This window comes from Polistes canadensis, unplaced genomic scaffold (genome assembly GCF_001313835.1).
Source record: "Polistes canadensis isolate GaletaPanama2010 unplaced genomic scaffold, ASM131383v1 scaffold_96, whole genome shotgun sequence".
NCBI lineage: Eukaryota > Metazoa > Arthropoda > Insecta > Hymenoptera > Vespidae > Polistes > Polistes canadensis.
Window position 1 is genome coordinate 509,724 of NW_014569643.1, and position 25,755 is coordinate 535,478.

At 32.6% G+C, this 25,755-nt stretch overlaps 1 protein-coding gene and 1 long non-coding RNA gene across 3 annotated transcripts in view; one reads left to right on the forward strand and one right to left on the reverse strand.

Annotated features, from left to right (window-relative positions):
* LOC106787271 (general odorant-binding protein 72-like) overlaps positions 1-8,153 on the reverse strand; it is a 29,600-nt gene extending 21,447 nt beyond the window's left edge. The window contains exon 1 of the mRNA XM_014749487.1: positions 8,080-8,153. Coding sequence (XP_014604973.1) covers positions 8,080-8,143 — 64 coding nt within the window. The 5' untranslated portion in view covers positions 8,144-8,153. The remainder of the gene's footprint in view (positions 1-8,079) is intronic.
* The window catches only part of LOC106787275, a 54,410-nt gene extending 44,583 nt beyond the window's left edge, over positions 1-9,827 (forward strand). For both annotated transcript variants that reach the window (XR_001381767.1, XR_001381768.1), the window contains exon 3: positions 9,754-9,827. This is a non-coding gene — a long non-coding RNA (uncharacterized LOC106787275). The remainder of the gene's footprint in view (positions 1-9,753) is intronic.
* Positions 9,828-25,755: the final 15,928 nt, after the last annotated feature.

Here is a 25,755-nt window from a genome sequence, read left to right on the forward strand (position 1 = left end):
TTTTTTTTTTTTTTTTTTTTTTTTTGTGTACGAAAAAGAGGACAAAACGTCCAGTATTAATTAGGAGTCTTGTTCTCGTATCCAAAATGAATTGAACATAACGTGCGTAGAGTGGAAGGAAGGAAGGTTGCTAGCCCGTCCCTCGAGTCGAATTCGAAGGGTCCTCTTTTGTCTGAATGGAAGGAAAACGAAGGGAAACGGAAGAAAGGGACAGACCGCCCTTTTACATTCGTTCATTGTATGCTACATACATATATTTATGCATGCATGTATTTACCGTGCATATATATCTACTTTGCGTACGTAAAACATTTACTGCGAGATGCGGTTTTAACCTCGAATACGAAATTACCACTCTAGGTTCTCGTGTTACGGCCCTGAAGACTGTATTATAGTTTACAGTTTATACTATATACTGAAGAGAGCATATTCGTTGGAAATAATAAAAGAATACATTTGTTTTCTTCTTCCCAAGATATTTGTGATTATAGCGTTTGATCATGTTACGTTCTCTTTTCTTTTTATTATCTAGCGAGAAACAAAAATAATGAGTTGAAAATAAATAAAATAAAATAGTAAATTTGTTTAAATTTCATTTTTCGTAAAGTGAGAACATATTGTAATGTATTTTCATATTTTAAAGTTCTTAGGTATATGTTATAGTTACGTAACACGCTTTGATGATTTGATAGATAGTTTAGACACGGTATTCTGAACGATCTAACATGACATGTATAAAATTTCAGGGAATGCAGCGCTGTAAAGTGCACATCTTTATCATTTCTTTGAAAAGTTCGCGTCAATATTTTGTATATTTAAGTATAAAATTTAAATGACTCTATTATACGACTATTCTCTATTCCTTCCTCGTTCTGTTTCTTCTTTTTATCTTCGAGATAGAATCAAACCGAACCGAATGTAAAAAAAAGTTCTTTTTATGCTAACGCAGCTGGAACAAAGTATATTCGCCGTTATTTTATGAACCTTTATTCTATAAATTGCCATACGATTTTCTTTTATTTTCAAAATGGTTCTCACCAGAGAAAGATTTATACGTAAAATCGAAACGTAAAAGTGACATTTCCTTGAATTCGTGATAGAATATTCTTAATCGTATATGTCGAAATAAAGAAACGAACGAAAAAATAGAAAGAAAGAAAAAGAGAGGAAAAACACGTTGCGAAAGTTGGATATATCGGTGAAAGGTAGAAATTAATATAGTTTGTCAGAAAAAAAAAAAAAAACCGTTTATGACTTACATTAGATCACGTTTTATGTGCCAACGGAAATCGTTCTTGATAAATATCTCTTTGCAATTTTAAATTTAATAAAATGTAATGTGTCTACTTTAGAAAACGAAACAAAAATAAAATAAAATATGAAATTAATCTAAAAAGTATTGAAAGTGTGTATATCATAAAAAAATATTTAATTATTAAACTTATTTTTCTACGACTCTGTATTCTTTAGTTAAATAAATTATATTTTATTTCATGTATGTTCAGAAATAATATGTCGAGGCAAATAATGTTGAAAGATAATTATCTATTTGAAATATTTAATATACGTTAGCAATATATCTTATAAAAATAATTTAACAAATAGAGTTCCATCATAAAAGGTATAAATTTAAATGCTCTCGCGTGTCAGTTGGATTTGATTTTTTCTGTTAATTTTATTCTTTTACTCTGTAGTAAAGTATTTTTTCAAACATTCTTTTGAATTGCAATGTTAAACTTATTGTGTCTCGCTTGAAATTGTTGGTGCCCGTTGCTTGGGTGTTTCATCGTATCTCCCTTATCGTCTCCCTGCAAATTTTGCCAGATCGATATTTTCCCCGTTTCTTCCCAACCACTCAAATAACGTTCTCCCCTAAAAAAAACCTTTCAACTTTTCGTCTCGTTTGAAAATTTTCATTACCTTATCAGAAGAAGTTTCACTTCACAAAAATCTTTCCTTCCCTCGCTATCTCTTTATTTCTGCTTTGTAAAATAATCAAATAATTGATTCGTGCGAACACTGCTGACAATACTTTCTAGTAGAATTCAAATAAAATTTCAATTGTGTTGTGATTTCAATGTTGCCGCGACTAACCTCATAATTAAAAAATGATTTCGAAAAGAACGGAGTAAGTCATCGATGAAAATGTAATTGCGATCTATTCTCTTAGCTTTCGACAAGTTTCTCTTCGTATTCTTTTTACTCGGAGATGGAGGGGAAGGGGTGGGCTTGTGGGATACTGTCAATACAAAGTATCCCAGTTTACTTCTACATCGATTGACAGCTAAGATCCTCTCGAATTTTCTATCAAACGATTGAAGTACGTACGAGGGCTCGTATTTTACTTAAAAATTTTCCATTTAACCCATTTTCACGTCCATTACTATCTCTTAAACGATTAATGTCTTATCGAGAATAATCTTTATAAAATAAATATATTTTTTTAAAACATACAATATAATATATACTATATATACCTACTGGAAAATATATCCATGTGTTCAACTTTAATTCAATTTAAAAGAAAAAGATAAACTGTCTTTCTCTCTCTCTCTCTCTCTCTCTCTCTCTCTCTCTCTCTCTTATTATTTTCATTTTTGTTATCTTTTTTTTACAGTCCGTGCATAGTAATTAATGATATGTATCTAAAATCCTTTTTTTTCACAACACGTGTCGTCGGATCCCTGACGTTTATGTTGATTTTTCTCAGAACTTATTTCTGATAGAGACAACGTCGTGTGTATTAATATTTATGTTAAGAAAAAAAAAAGACGAAGAAGAAGAAGAATAATCATGCATTTTTCTTAGAATTCTGTATATCATTCTTGATGTATATACAAGTATATAAATTTTACTTATGCATAGTCATCGTTATCATCATTCAAAGAAAACTTTTAAAAATCGCGACATTACACCGTTCAATTATCGACACGATGAATTGTAGTTTTTCGACGATATTGTAAATAATCTTATTATATCTCCAGTTAGATCATACATTTAATCATCCTTGCACACTAACCAATAAACATAGTTTACAGTCAAAAACTTACCATCGCTAGTTTTCTATTTTAAAATACCCTACGCTCTATGTGTAAATGTAATTCGATCAATTAAATACTATATATATATATATATATATATATAAACATGTAGTTTATTTCGGTTGAATTATATAAAATCAATGGAAAAGATTATAACGTCAAAATCGATACGTGTACGTGTATGTGTTGGTTTATGTGTTTATTCGTATTTCCAGAACTCTTCGTCGTTCTTCGTGTCATGTACACATTTATAGGCATATACATGTATTTACTCGTATATATTTATGTATATATATATATATACATATATGCGTGCACAAGATTATAATATAAATGTGTGTGTTTATGTGCACACACATGATGTGTACGAAAAGGTACACGTAATGCACTCGATCTAACGCAGCTGTCGTTCCCGACAGACACATACACACACACACACTTACGTAGCTCGTATACGAGTAAATATATATGCATATATGTACTTATATATACATATACATGGATAAAAATATGGAGGTATAGGGAAAATGGGTGCTTCGATAATTTCGATGAAGCGCAGGTGCGCTTCATACTGGATAATAACCACGATCATACTACTCGCGTCTTTCGTCTTCTTATAAATAAAAATATAAATGGGAAAACTTCTTTCTTTCCCCCAGCCCTTACGTCTCATTTTTTTTCTTTAAGGTTGTTACAATAAAATGTCATTTATCGATATATTTATTTAAGAATACTTATTAGTAGAGTAATACAGTTTAGGTATTAATTGTCTTCAATTTTTCTCTAACAAATGATAGAACCAATAAATTTGCATTAACGGTATTTGTTAATTAGAAGGCAACATTTAGAATTGTGATGTTTATCGTGAATTTCGTAGATGTGAAATAGGTACGATTAGGATGGAGAATAGATGGACAATTAAACAAGCTTGGAGCAATGGTTGCTCGTTATCGTAATGCACGATGCATCGTGTACATAATGTGTCTATGTATTTGCACACTGACAATGACACTTGTGCTTGGGTTGTTCTTATCAGATACATAACTCAAAGATACACTTTACTGTAGCTGACAGAATTTATATCGGTATATGCGAGTACTTGTATGTACATATGTGTGTGTGTTTTTTATGTGTATCATGGAGAAAGGGAGTAAAAGAGACAAACAAACTTTAGATGCATTCATCTAGCGATAAATGTTGTGCATATCTATTATCACGAAAATGAGTTCAAGCTGTTCGTGAAAATGTTCATGAAATTGAAAATTTTCATTGTAGGATTTATTTGAAATTTACGCCTTCAAATAGAACAAGACAATATAATTACAATAATACAAAAATGAAAGGAGTCAAATATCTAAAGACCGATCATTAACCTCTGACACGTTTTTAGCATATACATTTGCATCGAACGTTGCAACTTTCGGTTTCTTTTTTACTTTCTAATCTTTCGAGTGTTCTCTGTTTTTTTTCTTTTTTTTTTTTTTTTTTTTTTTTGTGTACGAAAAAGAGGACAAAACGTCCAGTATTAATTAGGAGTCTTGTTCTCGTATCCAAAATNTTTTTTTTTTTTTTTTTTTTTTTTTGTGTACGAAAAAGAGGACAAAACGTCCAGTATTAATTAGGAGTCTTGTTCTCGTATCCAAAATGAATTGAACATAACGTGCGTAGAGTGGAAGGAAGGAAGGTTGCTAGCCCGTCCCTCGAGTCGAATTCGAAGGGTCCTCTTTTGTCTGAATGGAAGGAAAACGAAGGGAAACGGAAGAAAGGGACAGACCGCCCTTTTACATTCGTTCATTGTATGCTACATACATATATTTATGCATGCATGTATTTACCGTGCATATATATCTACTTTGCGTACGTAAAACATTTACTGCGAGATGCGGTTTTAACCTCGAATACGAAATTACCACTCTAGGTTCTCGTGTTACGGCCCTGAAGACTGTATTATAGTTTACAGTTTATACTATATACTGAAGAGAGCATATTCGTTGGAAATAATAAAAGAATACATTTGTTTTCTTCTTCCCAAGATATTTGTGATTATAGCGTTTGATCATGTTACGTTCTCTTTTCTTTTTATTATCTAGCGAGAAACAAAAATAATGAGTTGAAAATAAATAAAATAAAATAGTAAATTTGTTTAAATTTCATTTTTCGTAAAGTGAGAACATATTGTAATGTATTTTCATATTTTAAAGTTCTTAGGTATATGTTATAGTTACGTAACACGCTTTGATGATTTGATAGATAGTTTAGACACGGTATTCTGAACGATCTAACATGACATGTATAAAATTTCAGGGAATGCAGCGCTGTAAAGTGCACATCTTTATCATTTCTTTGAAAAGTTCGCGTCAATATTTTGTATATTTAAGTATAAAATTTAAATGACTCTATTATACGACTATTCTCTATTCCTTCCTCGTTCTGTTTCTTCTTTTTATCTTCGAGATAGAATCAAACCGAACCGAATGTAAAAAAAAGTTCTTTTTATGCTAACGCAGCTGGAACAAAGTATATTCGCCGTTATTTTATGAACCTTTATTCTATAAATTGCCATACGATTTTCTTTTATTTTCAAAATGGTTCTCACCAGAGAAAGATTTATACGTAAAATCGAAACGTAAAAGTGACATTTCCTTGAATTCGTGATAGAATATTCTTAATCGTATATGTCGAAATAAAGAAACGAACGAAAAAATAGAAAGAAAGAAAAAGAGAGGAAAAACACGTTGCGAAAGTTGGATATATCGGTGAAAGGTAGAAATTAATATAGTTTGTCAGAAAAAAAAAAAAAAACCGTTTATGACTTACATTAGATCACGTTTTATGTGCCAACGGAAATCGTTCTTGATAAATATCTCTTTGCAATTTTAAATTTAATAAAATGTAATGTGTCTACTTTAGAAAACGAAACAAAAATAAAATAAAATATGAAATTAATCTAAAAAGTATTGAAAGTGTGTATATCATAAAAAAATATTTAATTATTAAACTTATTTTTCTACGACTCTGTATTCTTTAGTTAAATAAATTATATTTTATTTCATGTATGTTCAGAAATAATATGTCGAGGCAAATAATGTTGAAAGATAATTATCTATTTGAAATATTTAATATACGTTAGCAATATATCTTATAAAAATAATTTAACAAATAGAGTTCCATCATAAAAGGTATAAATTTAAATGCTCTCGCGTGTCAGTTGGATTTGATTTTTTCTGTTAATTTTATTCTTTTACTCTGTAGTAAAGTATTTTTTCAAACATTCTTTTGAATTGCAATGTTAAACTTATTGTGTCTCGCTTGAAATTGTTGGTGCCCGTTGCTTGGGTGTTTCATCGTATCTCCCTTATCGTCTCCCTGCAAATTTTGCCAGATCGATATTTTCCCCGTTTCTTCCCAACCACTCAAATAACGTTCTCCCCTAAAAAAAACCTTTCAACTTTTCGTCTCGTTTGAAAATTTTCATTACCTTATCAGAAGAAGTTTCACTTCACAAAAATCTTTCCTTCCCTCGCTATCTCTTTATTTCTGCTTTGTAAAATAATCAAATAATTGATTCGTGCGAACACTGCTGACAATACTTTCTAGTAGAATTCAAATAAAATTTCAATTGTGTTGTGATTTCAATGTTGCCGCGACTAACCTCATAATTAAAAAATGATTTCGAAAAGAACGGAGTAAGTCATCGATGAAAATGTAATTGCGATCTATTCTCTTAGCTTTCGACAAGTTTCTCTTCGTATTCTTTTTACTCGGAGATGGAGGGGAAGGGGTGGGCTTGTGGGATACTGTCAATACAAAGTATCCCAGTTTACTTCTACATCGATTGACAGCTAAGATCCTCTCGAATTTTCTATCAAACGATTGAAGTACGTACGAGGGCTCGTATTTTACTTAAAAATTTTCCATTTAACCCATTTTCACGTCCATTACTATCTCTTAAACGATTAATGTCTTATCGAGAATAATCTTTATAAAATAAATATATTTTTTTAAAACATACAATATAATATATACTATATATACCTACTGGAAAATATATCCATGTGTTCAACTTTAATTCAATTTAAAAGAAAAAGATAAACTGTCTTTCTCTCTCTCTCTCTCTCTCTCTCTCTTTTTTCGAGTTTACACGAAAATTCGAAGTTCGTTGAGTCGCACGTATCCATGTAGTAGTAGTTAGACGAGAATTACGTGAATGTATTATTCGCGTATAGCTTTGTCGCATACGAATGAATATTTATGTTCTAGTGTTGGTGCACTTTGTAGTCTATGTGAGTAATGCGAACCAACCAAGCATGCCATCCTCTCCCTCCCATATAACCCCGTACAACTCAGTGAGATATTCCGGCTGTCGAACCTTTGCTTGAAAACCCAATAGGGATCGATAGATTCGTGAAACCGACAGTAAAGGCTATGCGAATTCGTGACAGAGAGAAGAAACCCCTTTTGACGATCCGAATATATATATATATTGCTAAAAGTTCAAAGAATCCATACAAATTATACTAGTCTTGTATATCGGAATCATAAATGCTATTAAAAAAAAAAAAAAAAAGAGGGAAAACAAAAAATAAAGCAACCATTTCCAAATTTTTTTTATCTATTTTATGGTATTTGCACGTGGATAAATTATATTATGAATGGAATGGAAAAAAATGAAATGAAATATTTAATTGAAATAAATGGTAATGGTTATTGTGAGACAATGAAGACAAAAGAAAGAGAGAGAATAAAATATTCATCATTGAGATAGAATCAAAAAATGTCATCTCGAATGTATAGTTTGGAAAATGATTTGGTACAGTTTGGAACCGGTCAAATAATTGGTTTTAACATTGAAATGAAAATATGCTAGTAAGTACAGTCGATGGTGTAACAATGGAAATTACGATAGACGAAATAAAATGCGAAATTTGATTTAACCAATTCTCGAATTTCTGCAGTGACTACGTCGGTGTAGTTGGAAAAATAACAAAAAAAAAATAAAAATTACAGTCCAGTTTAGTTAGCAGACAGATATACACACCCTGTATAATTCGAGACTCGAGTTTAAGAAGAACACTCGAAGAGTTGAACCAAACTCTGAACATGTAACTGAACACGTAGTATAACGCAACGATGAAGGATACTACCATAAGTATAGTAGTATATATATATAGTATATGCTCGAATTAAAATGGTCCTCTGAAACTCATTCTTCGAATTAAACGGATTAGATCCAATCAGCAGTCCTCTTCTCGTAACGTTATTTCGTTCATGCCGTTGTCGTTACTTCATCCAACAAGTGTACACTGTGCATGCAATACCATCGTCAATAGCGACACATTCAATTTGTACTTTTGCCTTTTGTTTAATCGAATTTATTCTATCTCTTTCTTTCCTTCATTTTCTCATTTCAGAAGAATAAACGTAGTATGAGAATTAAAAACGTGTAAAGGAAACACGTGACGTTAGCGATTAAACTTTCTTGCCCGTTGTTATATTACATTTCGTTAGTATATGTTATATTATATTTATTCATTAAGTTTATTTACTAATTCGTTGTTTTTTCTTGCTTTTTTATGTTTAGAATCTAAAGCGTTTTGATAGAAATTATAGAAAAATAATGAAGATAGAAAGGTGTCGATTGAAAAGATTTGAGTATTATACAAATACATCGTTGGACGTGCATTCGTGTACTGTAGCTATATTTTACCGTACCTTCCGTCCCACCCGGTAGCATTAATCAATTGGCCGACACTGATCCAGCGTTAAATCGACGCGTCTGCTTAATACACTTGACAGATTGCGGTTGCTACCGACGGAGGGAATCGTAAAGCAAACTGTATAATGCACATGCACCTAACGCATCCAAGATTCAAGGATTTATCATTCGTCCTTCCATATAATAACTCCCATTTATTTTTCCTTTTTTATCTAAGTGAATGTTTTTCTTTTTTTTTTTTTTTTTTTTTTTGCCAATTTCCTGCTCGAATCGATCCATCGAAATTCTTTTTCTACGTTTCGTGATGTTATTGCGAACGATCGGCTAAAAGTCGTACGCACGCACGCGTTGACATAGGTGACACATATACATATAGTCTTTCTATACAGTCACGTATAGAAAGCATACAGTGGGATGAAATCATGCGTATCATTGACGACGACAACGAACGCGTTGCGAAACTTTATCGAATGTCTTCTCCATGTTCAATATTGACTCTAGGAAAGTGCCTGCGGATGGAAACCTTCTAATTTTCCGAGCACCGCTTTCATGATGCAGGGCAAATACAGAAAACGATCCTATATATCTTCCTATGTATGCATATATCTATACAGGATGTTTCAAAAAACATATATCTTAATATAGAATAAAATTTGTAGCAATATTGGGGATAGTAAACAAAATATATTCTTACATATTATACATACAATCCAGGTATGTATGTATAACACACTTACCTACAATCTTGTTTGTTACGATCGCAAATATTAATTATTACATAACTTAGTAACAACTTTCCGCAGGAAGTTGCTCATTTCAAATCAGTAAACAGATATAATACGACTTATGATAGGTTACGATATTATTCTATTTGTGTTCAATTTGAATAAAACAGAACGTAAGCGTGTAGAATAGAATTAAAAAAAGTTAATGATCGATCTTAAGTTTTCTTTTTTATTATTATCTTATTTTGTATTTTGTTGCTTTTGCTTTCAGCTACTTAATTCTCTGGCGACTGATTTGGACTGCATGCTGAGCGAGCTCTGCACGACCCCAGATTCCTACGAACGGTGAGCGTTTACCTTCTTTTTCTAATACTTATTTACGAGGTCAAGTGCGAGAACAAGAATTACAAAGAATAGATCGAGACTACCTTCCGGACTTCCAAACTTCTATTTGATTTATTTTCTTTTTCTTTTCTCTTCTTTATATCGATAGATCGGCATTTAATTCTCGTACGTTATTTATCGTCTTTTTGTTTTTCCATTAACGAACGATTAACGCTAAATATTTACAAGATGATTTATTGAAAATCTTACGAATATTTTTCTCACAAAATGAACATACGAAAATATCAACTTTGATCATTCTAGAATTAAAATTAATGAATTTGCAATGGATATTCAGACACGGATATTTGTCAAAATAATATCTAACGTAAATGAATTTTACGAGACATAAATCGAGCAACTTATTTATTCTATACGCGTGCATACTTGTTGATTGGTCGTGTTACTCGTTTCTCAAAGATTGACACAAATGTGTTTTACGATGGCGATATCATTGATCGACGTGCTGATATAGAACGTCGATAGATATAACTTGTGTGTATATATATATTTTAAGAAATTATGACTGTCTTAAGGTGCATATAAATCGATCTTTCATCATGACTTTCTCTCACTTTCGTAATTAACTTGTTAATCATTAGATATTTATATCAAACACTGTTTGAAAACACACTTTATATAATTTTATTATTTACTATTTAATATTATTAATCATTCTAATTGTTCTTTCGAACGGATACATTTTATACTGTCAAATTGATTTAGTAATTAGTGATAGAAGAGAAATACTGTATGGCGAACAAATGTACTCAAAACTTAATTACCTTTGTGCTTGTTTGGGCTAACGTAGAAGCATATTCGAGATAATTATTTAGGACGATCGCGACATTTGTAAAGGTTTATAAAGGGAATACCAGCTAGTCATTAAATTCTAACTAGGAATGCAGAGAATGTATATGCAATATTGCCGAGATATATTCTAGTTAAAATTATTACTCGAACGATACGCTCTGCCGGTCACATTTAGCCATAGTTATTATTCTTTAGTATTTTGTACTTAGGTATTACTATTTATATACTCTTACCCTATCATCCTTTCTAATGGGTACAAGATCCAGGACTACTATACACGTGTCATATAATTATTATTTATTTTTACATTATGCTAACAACTTAGGTACCTTAAGAATATTTGAAATTATAATCGACTATTTTTCTATGCACTTTTAAGGCTTATTTAATAGTCTTAGAGTCTATAGTTAATAGTCTAAAGACAAACATTTGATATAAACGATAATTTAGATAATACATTTCTTTATAATTTTTCTTTCTTTTTAATTAAGTTTATGTTAAATATTACAAACAATGTTTGTAGAATGAAAATAATTTTAGAAATGTATTTAAACAAAATAGTCGAACAAAAAGATTTCAATTACATTCGCGTAAGTACAATAGGGCATAAACTTAATTCGTGAAGGATACATCGTTTATCGTACAAACACGTTCGACACGTGTATGTCGTAGTCATTGACGTTTCTCACCATTTCATCGCTTTTGTTTACCAGCTATTATACATTATTGATCAACAACACGTTGACCACTTTACTTTATACGAATCGATGCAAATCTGATTGAAAGTATGTAACACCATACTATGATGCTTTCTATCAAATCAATTAATATATGTCGTTGACAAATTAAATATAAAGAATTTATTACTTAATACTTTTTGTTCATACAATTAATTTCGTATTTATTATAAATATTAATCATTATTTTTTTTTTGTTTATTACAAGACAAAGAGATATCATCATTCATACTAATTCTCAATCGTCTAATCTTGTGATTTGAAGTATTACGATTTACGTCGTTCGTTTTCATCTTATTTATGACGAAAATCTAACCGTCATCTTATAACACCATAAACGTTCGTTCCTTCGTTCATTGGTGGAGAAATAATTTCTATGGGACCGAGAAAGGCAAGACATGACTACCGTCGATGATCTATGGTAGACTTTAGATAGAATATTCGCCGTGCTATATGGTAGTTTAACATTATACAACGGGTGTCCTCTTTACAGTGATCTTATCTAAAAGTATTGCTGCTTGCTTCTCCTTCTACTAGATAATTTGGGATTGATCTCATTTAATTTACATTTAATAAAATTGTAACAAATAAAACAATAGTATTTATTTGTAATAATAAATGAAAATAATTCTAAAGAAAGAGAAATAAACTAGGAGAGAGAGGTCATAGGAGATAAAAGATCTCATTTACCCTCTCGTTATGTTTGCGTGTTACATATATTATATAGGCTGACACATACACGCCAAGAGTAGTAAGAGAGCACTATGGGGTAGAGTTTATATCTTAAGATTTAACATCCTGGGCGTGTTGCATTCACCCTGAGAAGATTGACGACGTCTTCCTGTAATTCCTGTAGAATTTCAATGGGGAATCGAAGCTGGTTTAGACTTATAGAATCGCAGAAAGATTATAGTGACGACTTCGAGTTGGTCTTAAGTACGAACAAATACGAATAAAGTTACTCGAAAAGTTCTCGTGATGATTTATAAATAATATTTATTATAGAATTAATATATTTATATATATAATTTATTTAACAATAAACCTGCACGAATTTTCCAAGCAACTACAATATATTGAAACTTATTACTATATTACGTATGTTCTTTATTCTCCAAAAGATATAACATTAACATATTTCTAAGCTTTGTAAGAAGAAAGCTCGATAACTCGGGTAATTTAAATGCAAAAAATTTTAATTAACCACCTCGTTTCTTACCATTAATGGACGAGGATGGTCTGATATTTTTCTTTTAAAAGAAACCAAAAAACGACCGACAGCTGTTCACACAGCCGGTGTGGTTGCTAGTTGTATGCGATTATGCGTAATATTACGAGCCTCGATTCGTAATCGTATGCTGAGAATAATTACTCTTTTCTTTTTTCATTCCTACAAATGTTAATTTAAAATACATTTTATTTATTTAATTATTTTAATCGATTCGTTTGTTTCGTCTCGTTTAATTTCCTTTCGCGTCCCTCATATTTATCTAACTTTTTATCTTTCTCTTTCACCTTCTCTCTTATTGTGATTCAAAATCGAGTAAGATCTCTCTAGTATAAGGACGAATGAAGATTGTTGTTTCGCGTCGCGATGATGAACGACAGGAAGTTTGTAAGACGAACGATCTCAGCCCTTTTCATTCCCTGTGTTTTATTCCTCCCTTTCTACCTTCGCTCCCTTTATATTCCATCATTATAAAACGTTACGAATGTTTTCTGTAAAATTCGAGTCTCGAACGATTAAATGTTAAGATGATGAAAATATCGTAGAAGATAAATCGTTGCAAGTAACCCTGTCATTTTTATCGACTATTATACTACCAATACTTTTTTGACTCTATTTTTGACAATTTGTTTTATGAGAATAACCTGCAAGTTTAAATGATTTTCTTTATTTCATGAGACAAAGTAATTAAAAAAAAAAATTAAAAAAAAGGAAAAATGTGACTCGTTTGGTAGTTATCGTTGAAGAAAAAAGGGACTACGAGTTACTATGAGCGACGTTAATCGTAAATTTCATAATCTAAAACGTTCGTGAAAGAGTATAGGGAGAAGTGAGAGAGGGTAGAAAGTGGAAAGAGGGTGGATGTTCAATATTTCCGGAAAAGGAGAAACGGAGAGAGGATAAAAATCGCAACCTAGCTTGATATTCGCGTCGAGTGGATGAAAAAACAGAAAATTTCATTCGGGAAGCTGACAACGCTCGATGTATAGTGTGCGTCTGGGTATCGAGCTTGTTCTCACTTTTTCTCTCTCTCTCTCTCTCTCTCTCTCTCTCTCTCTTTTTATTTCCTTCGTGATAAACGAGGGACGTAAAAATCGATCGCGTCGCGCATCTTTCCATCCAACAATTTTCCGCACGAATCACAATTTTTATTTTAGTTTTTCAATGAATTATCATTTTTTAGTTTTATTCTAACATACTAGAAAAGGTTCGGAGAGTAACCAGGAAACTTTAAGAGTCAATATTTTTATGCGATAAGTAATTAGAAAATTTGATTTGTTCCTATGACTATTTGATTTATTTTGTTGGGTCTTTAGTTCATTACTAATGAAAGAGATTTTTTTAATGTTTAGGATCAGTTTTGGAATAGTAGGAAATGCATATTACAAGTTAATGAATTAACAATTAATTGAACCCTTGTATTGATTAGTTCATAAAGTTAAGGATTCAAAGTGAAATGACAATTTTTTGTATTTCTTCTACAGATGAGAAAAAAAAGATTTGAACGTTTGAGCGTAAGTAAGTAAGTAAGTAAGTGTTTACTTTTTTGCTCGTTATCAGGACTTTCCATTACATTGAAAACTGTCTGGGGTTTAGGTCTTTCGCGTCGCTAGCAGATTTTCTCTCTGGTCCCACGCCACTGTCACTTTCAGCCCCCTAACACGATGCTTTCCCGCTGAGGGTGAGAGAAAAAGAAAGAGAGATAGTTCAGAATTGAAATGAAATTCCGTCCCCCAGTCCGCAACGCCTGTGGTTGAATTATTATCGGCCAGTAATCTCACTAAAAAGTTCGCCTTCCTGAAATATCGCCATTCTTCTCGTTCCTCTCATCTTTTTTTTTTTTTTCTCTTTCTCTCTATCTCTTTCTTTTTCTTATCACATTATTATCTCATTTTACCATCATTATTTGCATGGTAGTTTAGGGATAGAAAAATTGTTTAAACAATAAATAATTATTTCATAATTTTCTAATCACGTTTTAATGAAACTGGTTATTTCGAAATGCTTTGTACTTTTTATCGGATTTTTTGGTGCACTACTTTTGTCTCAAACTATATATAATAGATTTTATTATTTCTCTTACATTTATAATATATTGCTTAAACTTTTACCTTATGTATATCTGATGTATTGTCTTAACATTAAACTTAACGTTGGAAAAATTCACGTAAGTATATCCTTAACGTTGATACGATGGACGTTCCTAACGACAACGTTCGATTTAACGCGAAAATAATATTTGCCGGGAGAATACCAAATACTTTTTCGCATGAAAATCTTTCAGGACGAGAATCGATAGAACGATTTTCGTGTTGTTTACGTGAAACGAGGCTCGGTCGAATCTGTACTACCTCATCCACTCGTAGATATCGAAAACGCATTTACCGCATCTGCGAAATATCCGACCAAAAGAACAAAGTAGCAAAAAGAAAAGAAAGAAGAACCGATTCAATGAATAATACCTTTTCGTAAGAAAATTTGTAAACAAATATGATCAAGACTTATGTGAAAAATGAATAAAAGAAAAACGCAACGGGCAAACGATCAAAAATTCATTTAAGAAATAACAAAATTCTAATAAAAAATATCTATCGTTCTAATCGAAAATAATATTAAATTTTTCTTATAATGAGATTTATTTATTCAAAAAAGAAAAAAAAAACAAAAAGCATTTAAGACCGCCGACAAAGTTTATTAATTATCAGTTTGCATGTCGCGAATGCATTTGCTAATTATATACATCGTCGTGTATATCTGATGTGTTATTTTATTACCGTTTCTACTATTTCCTAATATATATATACTATTTTTATAATATATTAATTTTCTTTTTTTCCAATATTTTCTGTTTTTCATCTCCGGTTTCTCTTCTCCTATCTCCCCTTTGCAGTACTCATCATTCGTCGTTCCCTTGACTACTCATCGTTAATTTAGCACTTCGCGCCGGGATACGAGTTGTCTACATAATCATTAAGATAATCATCCCTGTCGGCCACCACGCTCGAACGCATCCGTTATCGACATGGAGCATAAATTGGAAGCGCGAGGAGACACCCTCCGGGCCCCCTAACATCCCTCCCCTTCCCTTGCTCCGCATTCTCATCACGATCCTTTCTCATGAACGATAGATAACGATTGCAATCGATCTTCGTAATCGATAGTTTTACCATCCTCGATCCTCTCGATCCTCCTTACGAACAATTTTATTTTTTTATTATTTTTTTCTAACACGTTTTTTTACCCATTCTATCTGTGCATACACTGTATGTAAAGTTAAGGAAAGTGTAGGAATATTTATATAATAATGCATAAATTGAAATATATTAATAATAATAAATCACTACTAAATAAAATATAATACCATCTCGAAAATGTTTTTTTTTTTTGCGTCAAAGAATTCGCCAGTTGCTTGAAAATTTCATCGAAATAATGAGAAAATAATTTCGGGATAATAACAAATGTATAATTACTTTATAATATTATACATTTCTCATATTTTTAGCTTCGAAAAATAGTCCATTCAATCAGAAACGAAATAATCTTCAAAGAAAGACCGTCAGAGATCTCATTCGATCGAACAAGGTCTTTTCTCCATCGCTGCCGCTTCCTCCCCTCACCCTCCTCGACTAAAGAAAGAGAAAGACGATCAAGTTATCGGGAAACTTGATACACATATACATACACATATATATATAGAGACAGATAGAGAGAAAGAAAGAGAAGGAGGAAGTGAATTGGAAAAGGATAAATAAGAGGGGAATGGTGGTAGGGATGAAGCTATGGTGAATCCCAAGGGTTGCTTTTGCCCGCTGTTGCCACCGGATATCCCCCCTGATTTCTGACGACTAACACGAGTCTGATGTTTGCCGAGGGTTGGATGCGACTGTACACGAATCTGCGATACGCAGGACCCTTATCCAGACACCCCGTATCGTTAACCATAGACAAAGGGTCTGTCGCCGAAATACGTGCCCCGAAGCACCGCTAATTCTGCCGATAATAGATTTCGAAATACAACTACCGATTGACGATCATCTTCTCTCCTCCCTTCTTTTTTTCCATTTTTCTTTTTTTACTATTCTATACTATTTATATACAGCCTTCGCATCGTTATTTTTATTATTATTATTATAATTATTTTCTTGGAAGAAAAACGGTGCATCGCCGTGTTTTATGCTCAGGGTAACCCGTAAGACAGGTGAAGGAGGTAGGTGAGTTCTACCCCGTACTCACTCTCCTTCGAACAATTTTTTCCTCTTTTTTCCACTTCCTCGTTTCTCTTTTTCTTCACAGCTCGAGAATCCAAGTGGAATGATAACGCACGATAACTCATCTTTTACGCTTCGCAATCGCGACCCTTCCCCCTCCCCTTTATATATATATATATATACAGATTGTTCCAAAAGAAGAAAAAACATAATATATAAAATTATCGATACGAATCTGTATAAATTAAAATGAATTTATAACAAAATTATATATGTATTATAGCACACACGATGATATCAAACAAATTCGATCAAATAACCGTGCTAAACTATAAACATTGTTCTTATTGTTCATCCTGATAAAGCAACTTTTTGGACTACCTGTATATACGTATGCGTGTATGAACCCCCCTTACACACACGCACATATTTTCCTCCCTTTACTTTCCATACCGTTAAAGGAAAAGAAAAGGAAGAAAGAAAAAAAATAATCTAACATGAGTACCTACAACAAGAACGCACATCAATGGTATGGGGTGGGGGGAAGGGCGAACCACGTAAAGACATGAATTTTTACATCGAACAAATTTTTGCTCATGCCTGCGTTTTTTTCATTCAACCACGTTGAAACGGTTTCTACGTGCTCTGTCGTTTCTCTTCCAACTGTAAAAATTGCTCGCCGATGCTAAATTCTAGAATCTCTTTTCGTTCGAGTTAAATCGGGGAAAGAGAGAGAGAGAGAGAAAGAAGAAGAAGAAAATAAAGAATATGTATATATGTACATATATATATATATATATATATATAAAAATATTCTTTTATAATATATATATATAATTATTGATGATCATCTTTGCCACGCCTTTGACTCATAAAACTTTCTACCCTTCGCTAAATCTTCCTCTTACGATTTCTAAAGGAACCATGAGTTCTCTGCATCTGACAGCTTTTTGAAGTTACCCCCCTGTCTTTCAAAAATTTCCTCCTACAATCTCAATTCCCCCTTCTTTCTTTTCTTACGCGTGATTTCTCAAAATAATGTTAATCGTGAATACTATAACATAACAAAAACAAATAAAAATAAAGTAATGTTAAACTAAGGATTACATGCTTGTAACCCCTCCCCCCTCTCACCCAAAATGTTCTTGCGCTTATATAAAATCGTAATTAAAAATAAAATGAATAGCACAAGAAAGAAAGAGAGAGAGAGAGGGGGGGAAGAGAGAGAGAGAGAGAGAGAGAGAGAGATAGATAGAAACGTCAATCTCAACGTTCCCAGATGATTAATTAAGCCCTCATACCTTTCGACAGATTGGTACTTGTAAATATTGAAAGAGAGAGAGTTGGTACGTCATTCTCTTAAGCCCTCTCTTTCTCTCTCTCTCTCTCTCTCTCTCTCTGCCTGTCTGTCTGTCTGTCTTTCTTACTCTTGTTCATTTTGTGTTTCGCGAAACGTAGTGTCGAGCGTAGCGACTCAATCGATACCGGTCCACCCTTGAATTATGCACGTTGGTCTGGCCGCTAGGAAACGAGACCTTTATTTCCTTTAAGCTTCCTTCACACCTAAACTCTGAAATCCCTAAAACTTGCATTGACTTGCAAAGGAAATGTTCAGTCGAATGCACGTACTACTCATTTTTCAACATATATATATATATATATATATATATATATTTTTATCTACAATAAAGAATGAATTTAATTGTTTTTTTTTTTTACTTCTAAGGGCAAGCCGCGTATTGTTTTCTACGATTTTGTTTGAAACTTTATAAACAAACTAAAAATCATGAAATTTAATGAAAATAATTATTCGACTAAGCCCTTGAGATTTAGAATATGTATGTAGAATTTTGGTGTGATAAATTATTTCAATTTTTAGAATTAAATTTTTATCTCTACAAAAATAAAACTTCGTTAGTAGAGTCTTCATAAAGTACGTGATTTTCATTAATTTCATTCCTTTTCTCTTTTATACATTTCTTTCTCCCTTCTTTTTCTTTTACTTTACTACTACGAGGGAACTTGAGAAGCGTATCTCAATATACTCGATATAGCAGGTTCACTAGCAGGCGAGAAATTAAATTCACCGAAAGTAAATCGAATTTACTTTCAGCCGTGGCACCAAAGGGTCTAACGAACCAAAAAATCTCGTTGCTACGCTTCGGCCAAGACGCGAAGGATTTATCGAGTAAGTAAAGTGATTTTGGGAAGATGGCTATGCTCTAGAGAATAATAGAACAAAAAGGGGCCCACCATTTTCAAATTTTTATTTTATTATCCTATCTTATATCTCTCTCTCCTATATTCGTTCTAACGTAAGAAAGATAAATCTATATTATTCGAAATATATATGATCGATTATTCGAATAATTTAATAATTTGTTAACATTTTTAAATAGATCGAAAAAAGGGAGTCAAAAGATAAGAAATAGAAGAAGAGGAGTGAAAACAAATTGGATACTTTATTTTCGCCTTTCAATCGTTCGAATGTCGACCCTTATTTCTCTTGTCGACGAGAGAAGGAGTAAGAAGGAATAAAAAGGGAAAGGGACTAGTAGCGTCGTTTCAAAAAAAATCGGGTCGGGGGGGGGGCGGGGGGAGTGATTTGTTTTCCTCAGGCCCCAACTTCCTTCCTTCCTTCTTTCTTTTACGGTTACACCCGATGAAATAAATTTCGGCAAGGATATCAGGTGTTCCGGACATAGTAGAAACGATTTAGACGCAAATTACCGATTTACGAATTACAATCGAACCAGATTGCGTGTGTGGGTATGAGTATGTGTACCTTTAATCGAGTTACATTCGTTCAACGTTCGGCTCGTGTTCGATAACGTTTCAATGATCGAACTTGAAAGTGTTGTCAAATTGATGTCAAGAAAAATCACTAATAAATCACTCCACTATATGATTTCATATTATCAAAATAATAAAAATCTTTTAAATTCTTTTTAAATATTACAATAATGAAATTAATAAGTAAAATATTTTCAATATTGTAAATAATAGAATTTTTTCATATATAAGAAATATTATAATAAATATTAATTATTAGATTAGACACGAATATGAAGTAATATTCATCAGATTAATTATCAATGTGATACATGACAGTGAATATTTTAAATATTATAATAGATGCGTAAATCGATAGATGAGACATGTAAAAAAAAATTAATTAATTACTATTTATATATCCAAGAGTGTATTATTCTGTTTATTAACTGTAGAGTGTAATTAGGGACGACATGACGTAACATAAATTGACTAAAATTAGGTCGAAAGATAGACACGATATATGATCTATGTTAACGATATTGTGTTGTCACTGGGAGGACGCATTAATTTTACTAGACTCGTATGCACACATACTCTGTCTCTCTTTTTCTTTCCCTCTCTCTTTCGAACATAATGACACTTAAATGCACGAACAAATTAATGTGCGATAAAACCGTGCCAGTTTTATTTGAGTTATCTGTTATTTGTATAAATTCTTTGTACTATTACACTTCTTAAGTTTTTTTTGTTGATATTTCTAACTTTATTGAGTTATTAGATTATTAATTATTATTTTTTTCTGCACATTTGTATTATACTAGAAAATCCACATAAACCAGATAATTACCCTACCGTCCAAGAAAAGAGATTTCCCTCGTAAAGTGCATACGTAGAAATAGAAATAGAAAGAGAGAGAGAGAAAGAGAACTGTCATCACCATCTGTGTTGCAGTAGTCGTCACAGGTTTTCCAGACTAATCGTCTGAATTTCGTTCGACCAGTGAATTTCGCAATTCCCATGTACCACCTACTACTGCGTACTAATTGCACGACATCATTTCATTCTCTTGCCTCCTCTACGGAAACGGCAAAGAATTTCAGGAGGGTTGGATAAGGGGTGGGGGGATGGGAGTAGGAGTAAATTGGGGTGTGGAGCTTGGAAGCAGGGTAAACGTGCATAAAGCGAACGAACTCGATGGAATTGTCACGAAAATCCCAACAAAAGGTCTCGTCTTCCGGACGTTAAATCCATTGTCGCATAATCGTCCATGAATTTTATATCTTTTTTTCTGTTTTTCTGCGAATACAAAGAAAAAAATAACGAATAGAAAAAAAGATATATATATATATATATAATATAAATATAAATTTTTATATATACAATGTGATATTGAACAATTGTAAAAATTACTTTTTAAAAAAGTTACCTTTTCTTAAATTGTTTATTTTTTATATTTTATTTTTTACATCCATATATAACATACATATGTAATTCGTTGACGAGTGGATTAATTAAAAGTTGCATTCGATACGCAAGTCTAGACAATCGGTGTCTATACTCGTCCTGTACTCGTCCTATATTCGTCCGATCGAGATTGACAGAGTATTGGAGAGTGTTTGCGTACCATGCATAGATTTCAATCTAAATGAGAATTTGCAGACTCTGTTCCTCCCTTTTCCTCTTTCTCTTTTTCTCTACTCTTCATACGTTTACGATGTTAAAAATGAAGAATTCTATTAGGCCAGTCAATAAGAGGCATAATAATAAATAAATAATAATAAATAAATGCCTAGATTCTAAGATACGGCCATAATGTTTTACCCTTTTTCTTGTAAACGCAACATTGTATTGCAAAAAAATTCGCACCATTCGATTCAGCGACGTCGAATTACCATTGTATCAAATTGTACATTCGGTAGACCTGAAAAGTTCTCATTTGCCTCTTATTGACTGGCCTATATAGTAAATACATTAACGACTCGATTGAATGTGAATAATAGTTTTAATTTTAATAATATAATGATTGTCTTGTTTTCAGGATGAGTCAGAATCGAAATTAGATATCATATTCGATTCATCGAGAATCTTTTTCACTTTCTCTGAAAATCGTTTTAGAATAAAAGCCCAGTGATAAAGAAACAATTATACGATTGGTGCTTCACTGGACTTAACATCTCTCTCACACTCTTTTTCTTTCTTTCATTCTCTCTAATCTCTCGTTTTATTCTCTTTCTCACACGCACAAGAACTCGTCTCTCTCTCTCTCTCTCTCTCTCTCTCTCTCTCTCTCTCTCTCTCTCTCGACGTTATTTTGGCCGTCTTCCAAATCCTCGTTGCGGTTTCTTTCCTCCCAGTCTTCTTCCCTCCCCCTTTGCTTCTCTTCCAGCTAAGATTTGCAAATTATGGTCTATTTCTGTTTTTGTCTAATGTTAGATCCGCGATAGTATCTTTCGACCCATTCGAGAGTGCACTGTACTTACTTACTTACTTTCTTACTGGCGTTGTTCACTCACAAGTGCTCGATACTCTTCTTGAAATTTCTCTTTTTCCCCCTCCCCAATCATCCTTCTCTCTCTCTCTCTCTCTCCCTCTTGATTTTCTTTCAGTTTTGCACAGTAACTGTGTGCTTCCTCACCGGGCAAAAGCAAATCACTCCGAATCATTGGAGTTTTCCTAAAGTTTATTTGTTCTTCCTAATTACTGAAAACCCGATTAAACGACTAATTAACTTTAACTCCTGTACCTTAATACCTTCCTCTCTATTTCTTCCTTTATTCCTACCCTTAGATCTCTCGTCCTTTATTCCTTCTCAAATTGCACTACCTACAGTGGTAATAATACAGTACCTCCTCCACCTACTTTCCTTTCTTCCTTCCTCGTCTGTTTCGAATATTTTAACTCGATATCGAATTAAATAAAATAACAATCTAACGCACAGATCCGATTCTTCTCAACATGTTGTTTGTAATAAATATTTACGTGCCATATTGACGTGCAACTTGAATTGCCGATGATGTCAAAATGCTTGTCCTATGCGATGTAATCGTCAATCGGTTGGATACTATACACACAAGGTGAGCATGTTTGTTTTATTCCTATTTTCAATCCTTCCTTTTGTTTCATTATCTCAAATTTTTATTTCGACTTGTCAGCTTGAATGATTTACGTTCGTCGCGAAAAAAAAACATGCAATCCTTCCTTGTATTTCTGCTAACAAAAGGATAGAAAAGAAAAGTGCATCTCTTGTCAGTTTCTTTCAATATAATCAAGATTTGGACCGCGATCATGTATCTCTCTTTCTCTCTCTTTCTCTCTCTCTCTCTCTCTCTCTCTTTCTTTTTCTTTCTTTCTTTCTCTTTCTCCTTCCCACCGTTTGTAAAATAAGTACCACCATTAAAATCACAATCCTCGAGTTCCGTTAAACCGTATTGAGGAACGCGTCGTATTTACGTTCGTTACGCATTCGTTTAACGACGCATAAAACGTCCGTAAAGCGAATGATTTACTATACGTTACAGTTGGCACTGTTTTGAATGAAATACAAATTTTTTTTTCTTCTTCTTTCGGTGGTAGAAAAAGACACGAACTATTACAAATATATATATATATATATATATATATATAAAAAGAATGCAATGATTAATGTAATCTATCATAAAAATAAATCGGAAATAAATATCGCTTTTTTTTTTCTCTCCTTCCCACTATGAAATGCATATCCAAAGAAAAAAAGAAAAAGAAAAAGAAATAAAAGGCATAAAAAAAAGGGAGGAAGAGAAAAAGTATTTAGCAGAGTCCTCTTTTAGCGCAATCCCACGTTTTTATCTTTTTGTCTTGATTTTTTGTCTTTGTCTCTCGCCAATTTACACCATTTACAAAAGCACTCGGCTTGGAGAACTACTGGAGCCACCCTGCGAGAAAATCGATTTGCGCGTTATACAATGGAAGAGAGAGACCAAAAAAAAGGGACGTGTGCCGACGAGCCCTTTTTTTTTAAACAGCCACCACCTTCTCCTACCGAAGCTTACTCTTGACTATGAAGTGTGCGCGCGTCTTTGTCAGCGGTCACAATACATTCGAGGGATGGGAGATGATGTTAGGGGGTAGATTTGGCATTGCAAGGGGACAAGAGATGTCACGTGCTACCTTCCCCCTCTCGGTTATACTTTTGTCTGTCTTCTTCCTCATTGAAGACAGACATCATATTTCGTTTGGTGGCATCCAGGATTTTTAATCATTCTCTCTTTCTCTCTCCTCTTTTGCATTTGCAAGAAAGTGGTGGTGTTGTGACTGTTGCTCGTTTCGCGAAAAGAATCAAACGAACTTCTTTCTATATGGTTTTGTTTTCTTTTTTTCTCTTCAAGGGAGATAATAAAAAGGATAGAAAAAAGACCCTCCGTTCGAGGGTTGCTTTTCCTCATATCGCGAACACAATGACCACGAAGAAGAATAAGAAAAATAAGATGAAGAAGAAACGTCATTGTCGCGAGGTGTTATGAGGTGAAAAATGAAGTATAACTTTTCTTTTCAAATGTGTTTCTCTTCTCATCCTTTTCAAGGCATACTTGTTTGTTTCTATATACAGGGTGTCCAAAAAGACTTAACTTATATTGTGTAGAAGTGTAACGATAAGTAAGGTGAAATAGATATAAAAAGTTCATATCAATTTATGTTCGTAATTGATTCGAATTCGTGACGTTATTTATTGCAGGAAAATCAATATGAAATGAATAATGCTACAATATTGCATTAATGATAATAGATAATATTTTAAAGTGGGAATTATAATCGAAGGATGATAATGAATGAAAGAAAAAGAAAGAATCATGCAAAGCAGACGTTTATTAAATGCAATCCTATTGAAAAGATTTATCGATTAATTGATTCCATTTGATAACGAATAAGAATTTTTGTTATTTCGTTTTTTATTATAGCGACTAGCGTACTATTTCCATTGAAAGCTAATTAATCGAGCAAGATCTTAAACGATCTTGTTGATCGTKATTTGCGATAGACGAAAATTAAAACTCCTATTCGTATTCATACACACATACATACGTACACAAATATATATTTATACGCCTATATTTAAGAGTGTCGATGAAGTAGTAGCTTTATCTAGTTTTATCTGGGCAATCCCCATGAAATATTCATGCATCGTTTGCGACCGTGCACGAATGAGAAATATCTCATAGAAGTCTTCTTAGAACTTTGCAAAACGAGGGTAGCACGTATTTTATCGTTATATTGAATGATATTTAATGGTATTTTCTCAAACGTTTATATTCGACGCGCAAAAATATCAAATATTCGCGTAATAAAGCGAATCGTGATAGCTATTTATAATTTATCTAATGTTGTAAGAGTAATTAACCGGCCACATTTTAATTGTGCACGTTGATATAATATTTAAAAATAATATTATTCATTTCCTTTCCACTTTCTTTGTTTATTTATAATATATATAATATTGTAATAATAACAATAATGTATCTTTACCACCAACCATTTTAGTAATTTCGCGAAACGTTTCCAAAAAAATGACTTCTTCTTCCCGGGAAAAATATAAACCGAACGATAAACAAACGTACAAACCGACGCCTACATATTCTAAATTTCCGTAGAGAAAATTTCATCCGAGGAAGAGAATGATCCTTCCAAGAAGGAAACACCAAGAATATATCAGTGACATAGATGCATCGTTATTTCCTGGGACACGGTGCGTCTGCAATTTCCTCGGTTACGTTTCAATCCTCCTGGGAAAGTCTCCAAGTAGAGAACCAACCAACGAGAAAAGAGAAACAACTAAATGAAAAGGAGGAAGAGAAAAGGGTGTAGAGGGAAGGGCAACAGGGAAGGGAAATAGGTATGCAATGGATTATATCCGACACTGTAAGAAATGATATACAATCTTCATAAATCGGAACTGAAGTCTCAAAAAATTGATGTTTAAAACACAGAAGTGAATAGTAACGTTAATTAACTGAATATAAAATAATTTATAGTTACAAAGAATTTTATCAATTGCAATAATTTTTTTGATATTCGTAAATAGTTTAATGCATTAACTTATAAAATTTCAATCGGCTTACTTTGAGATCACGTAATAATAATAATAATAATAATTG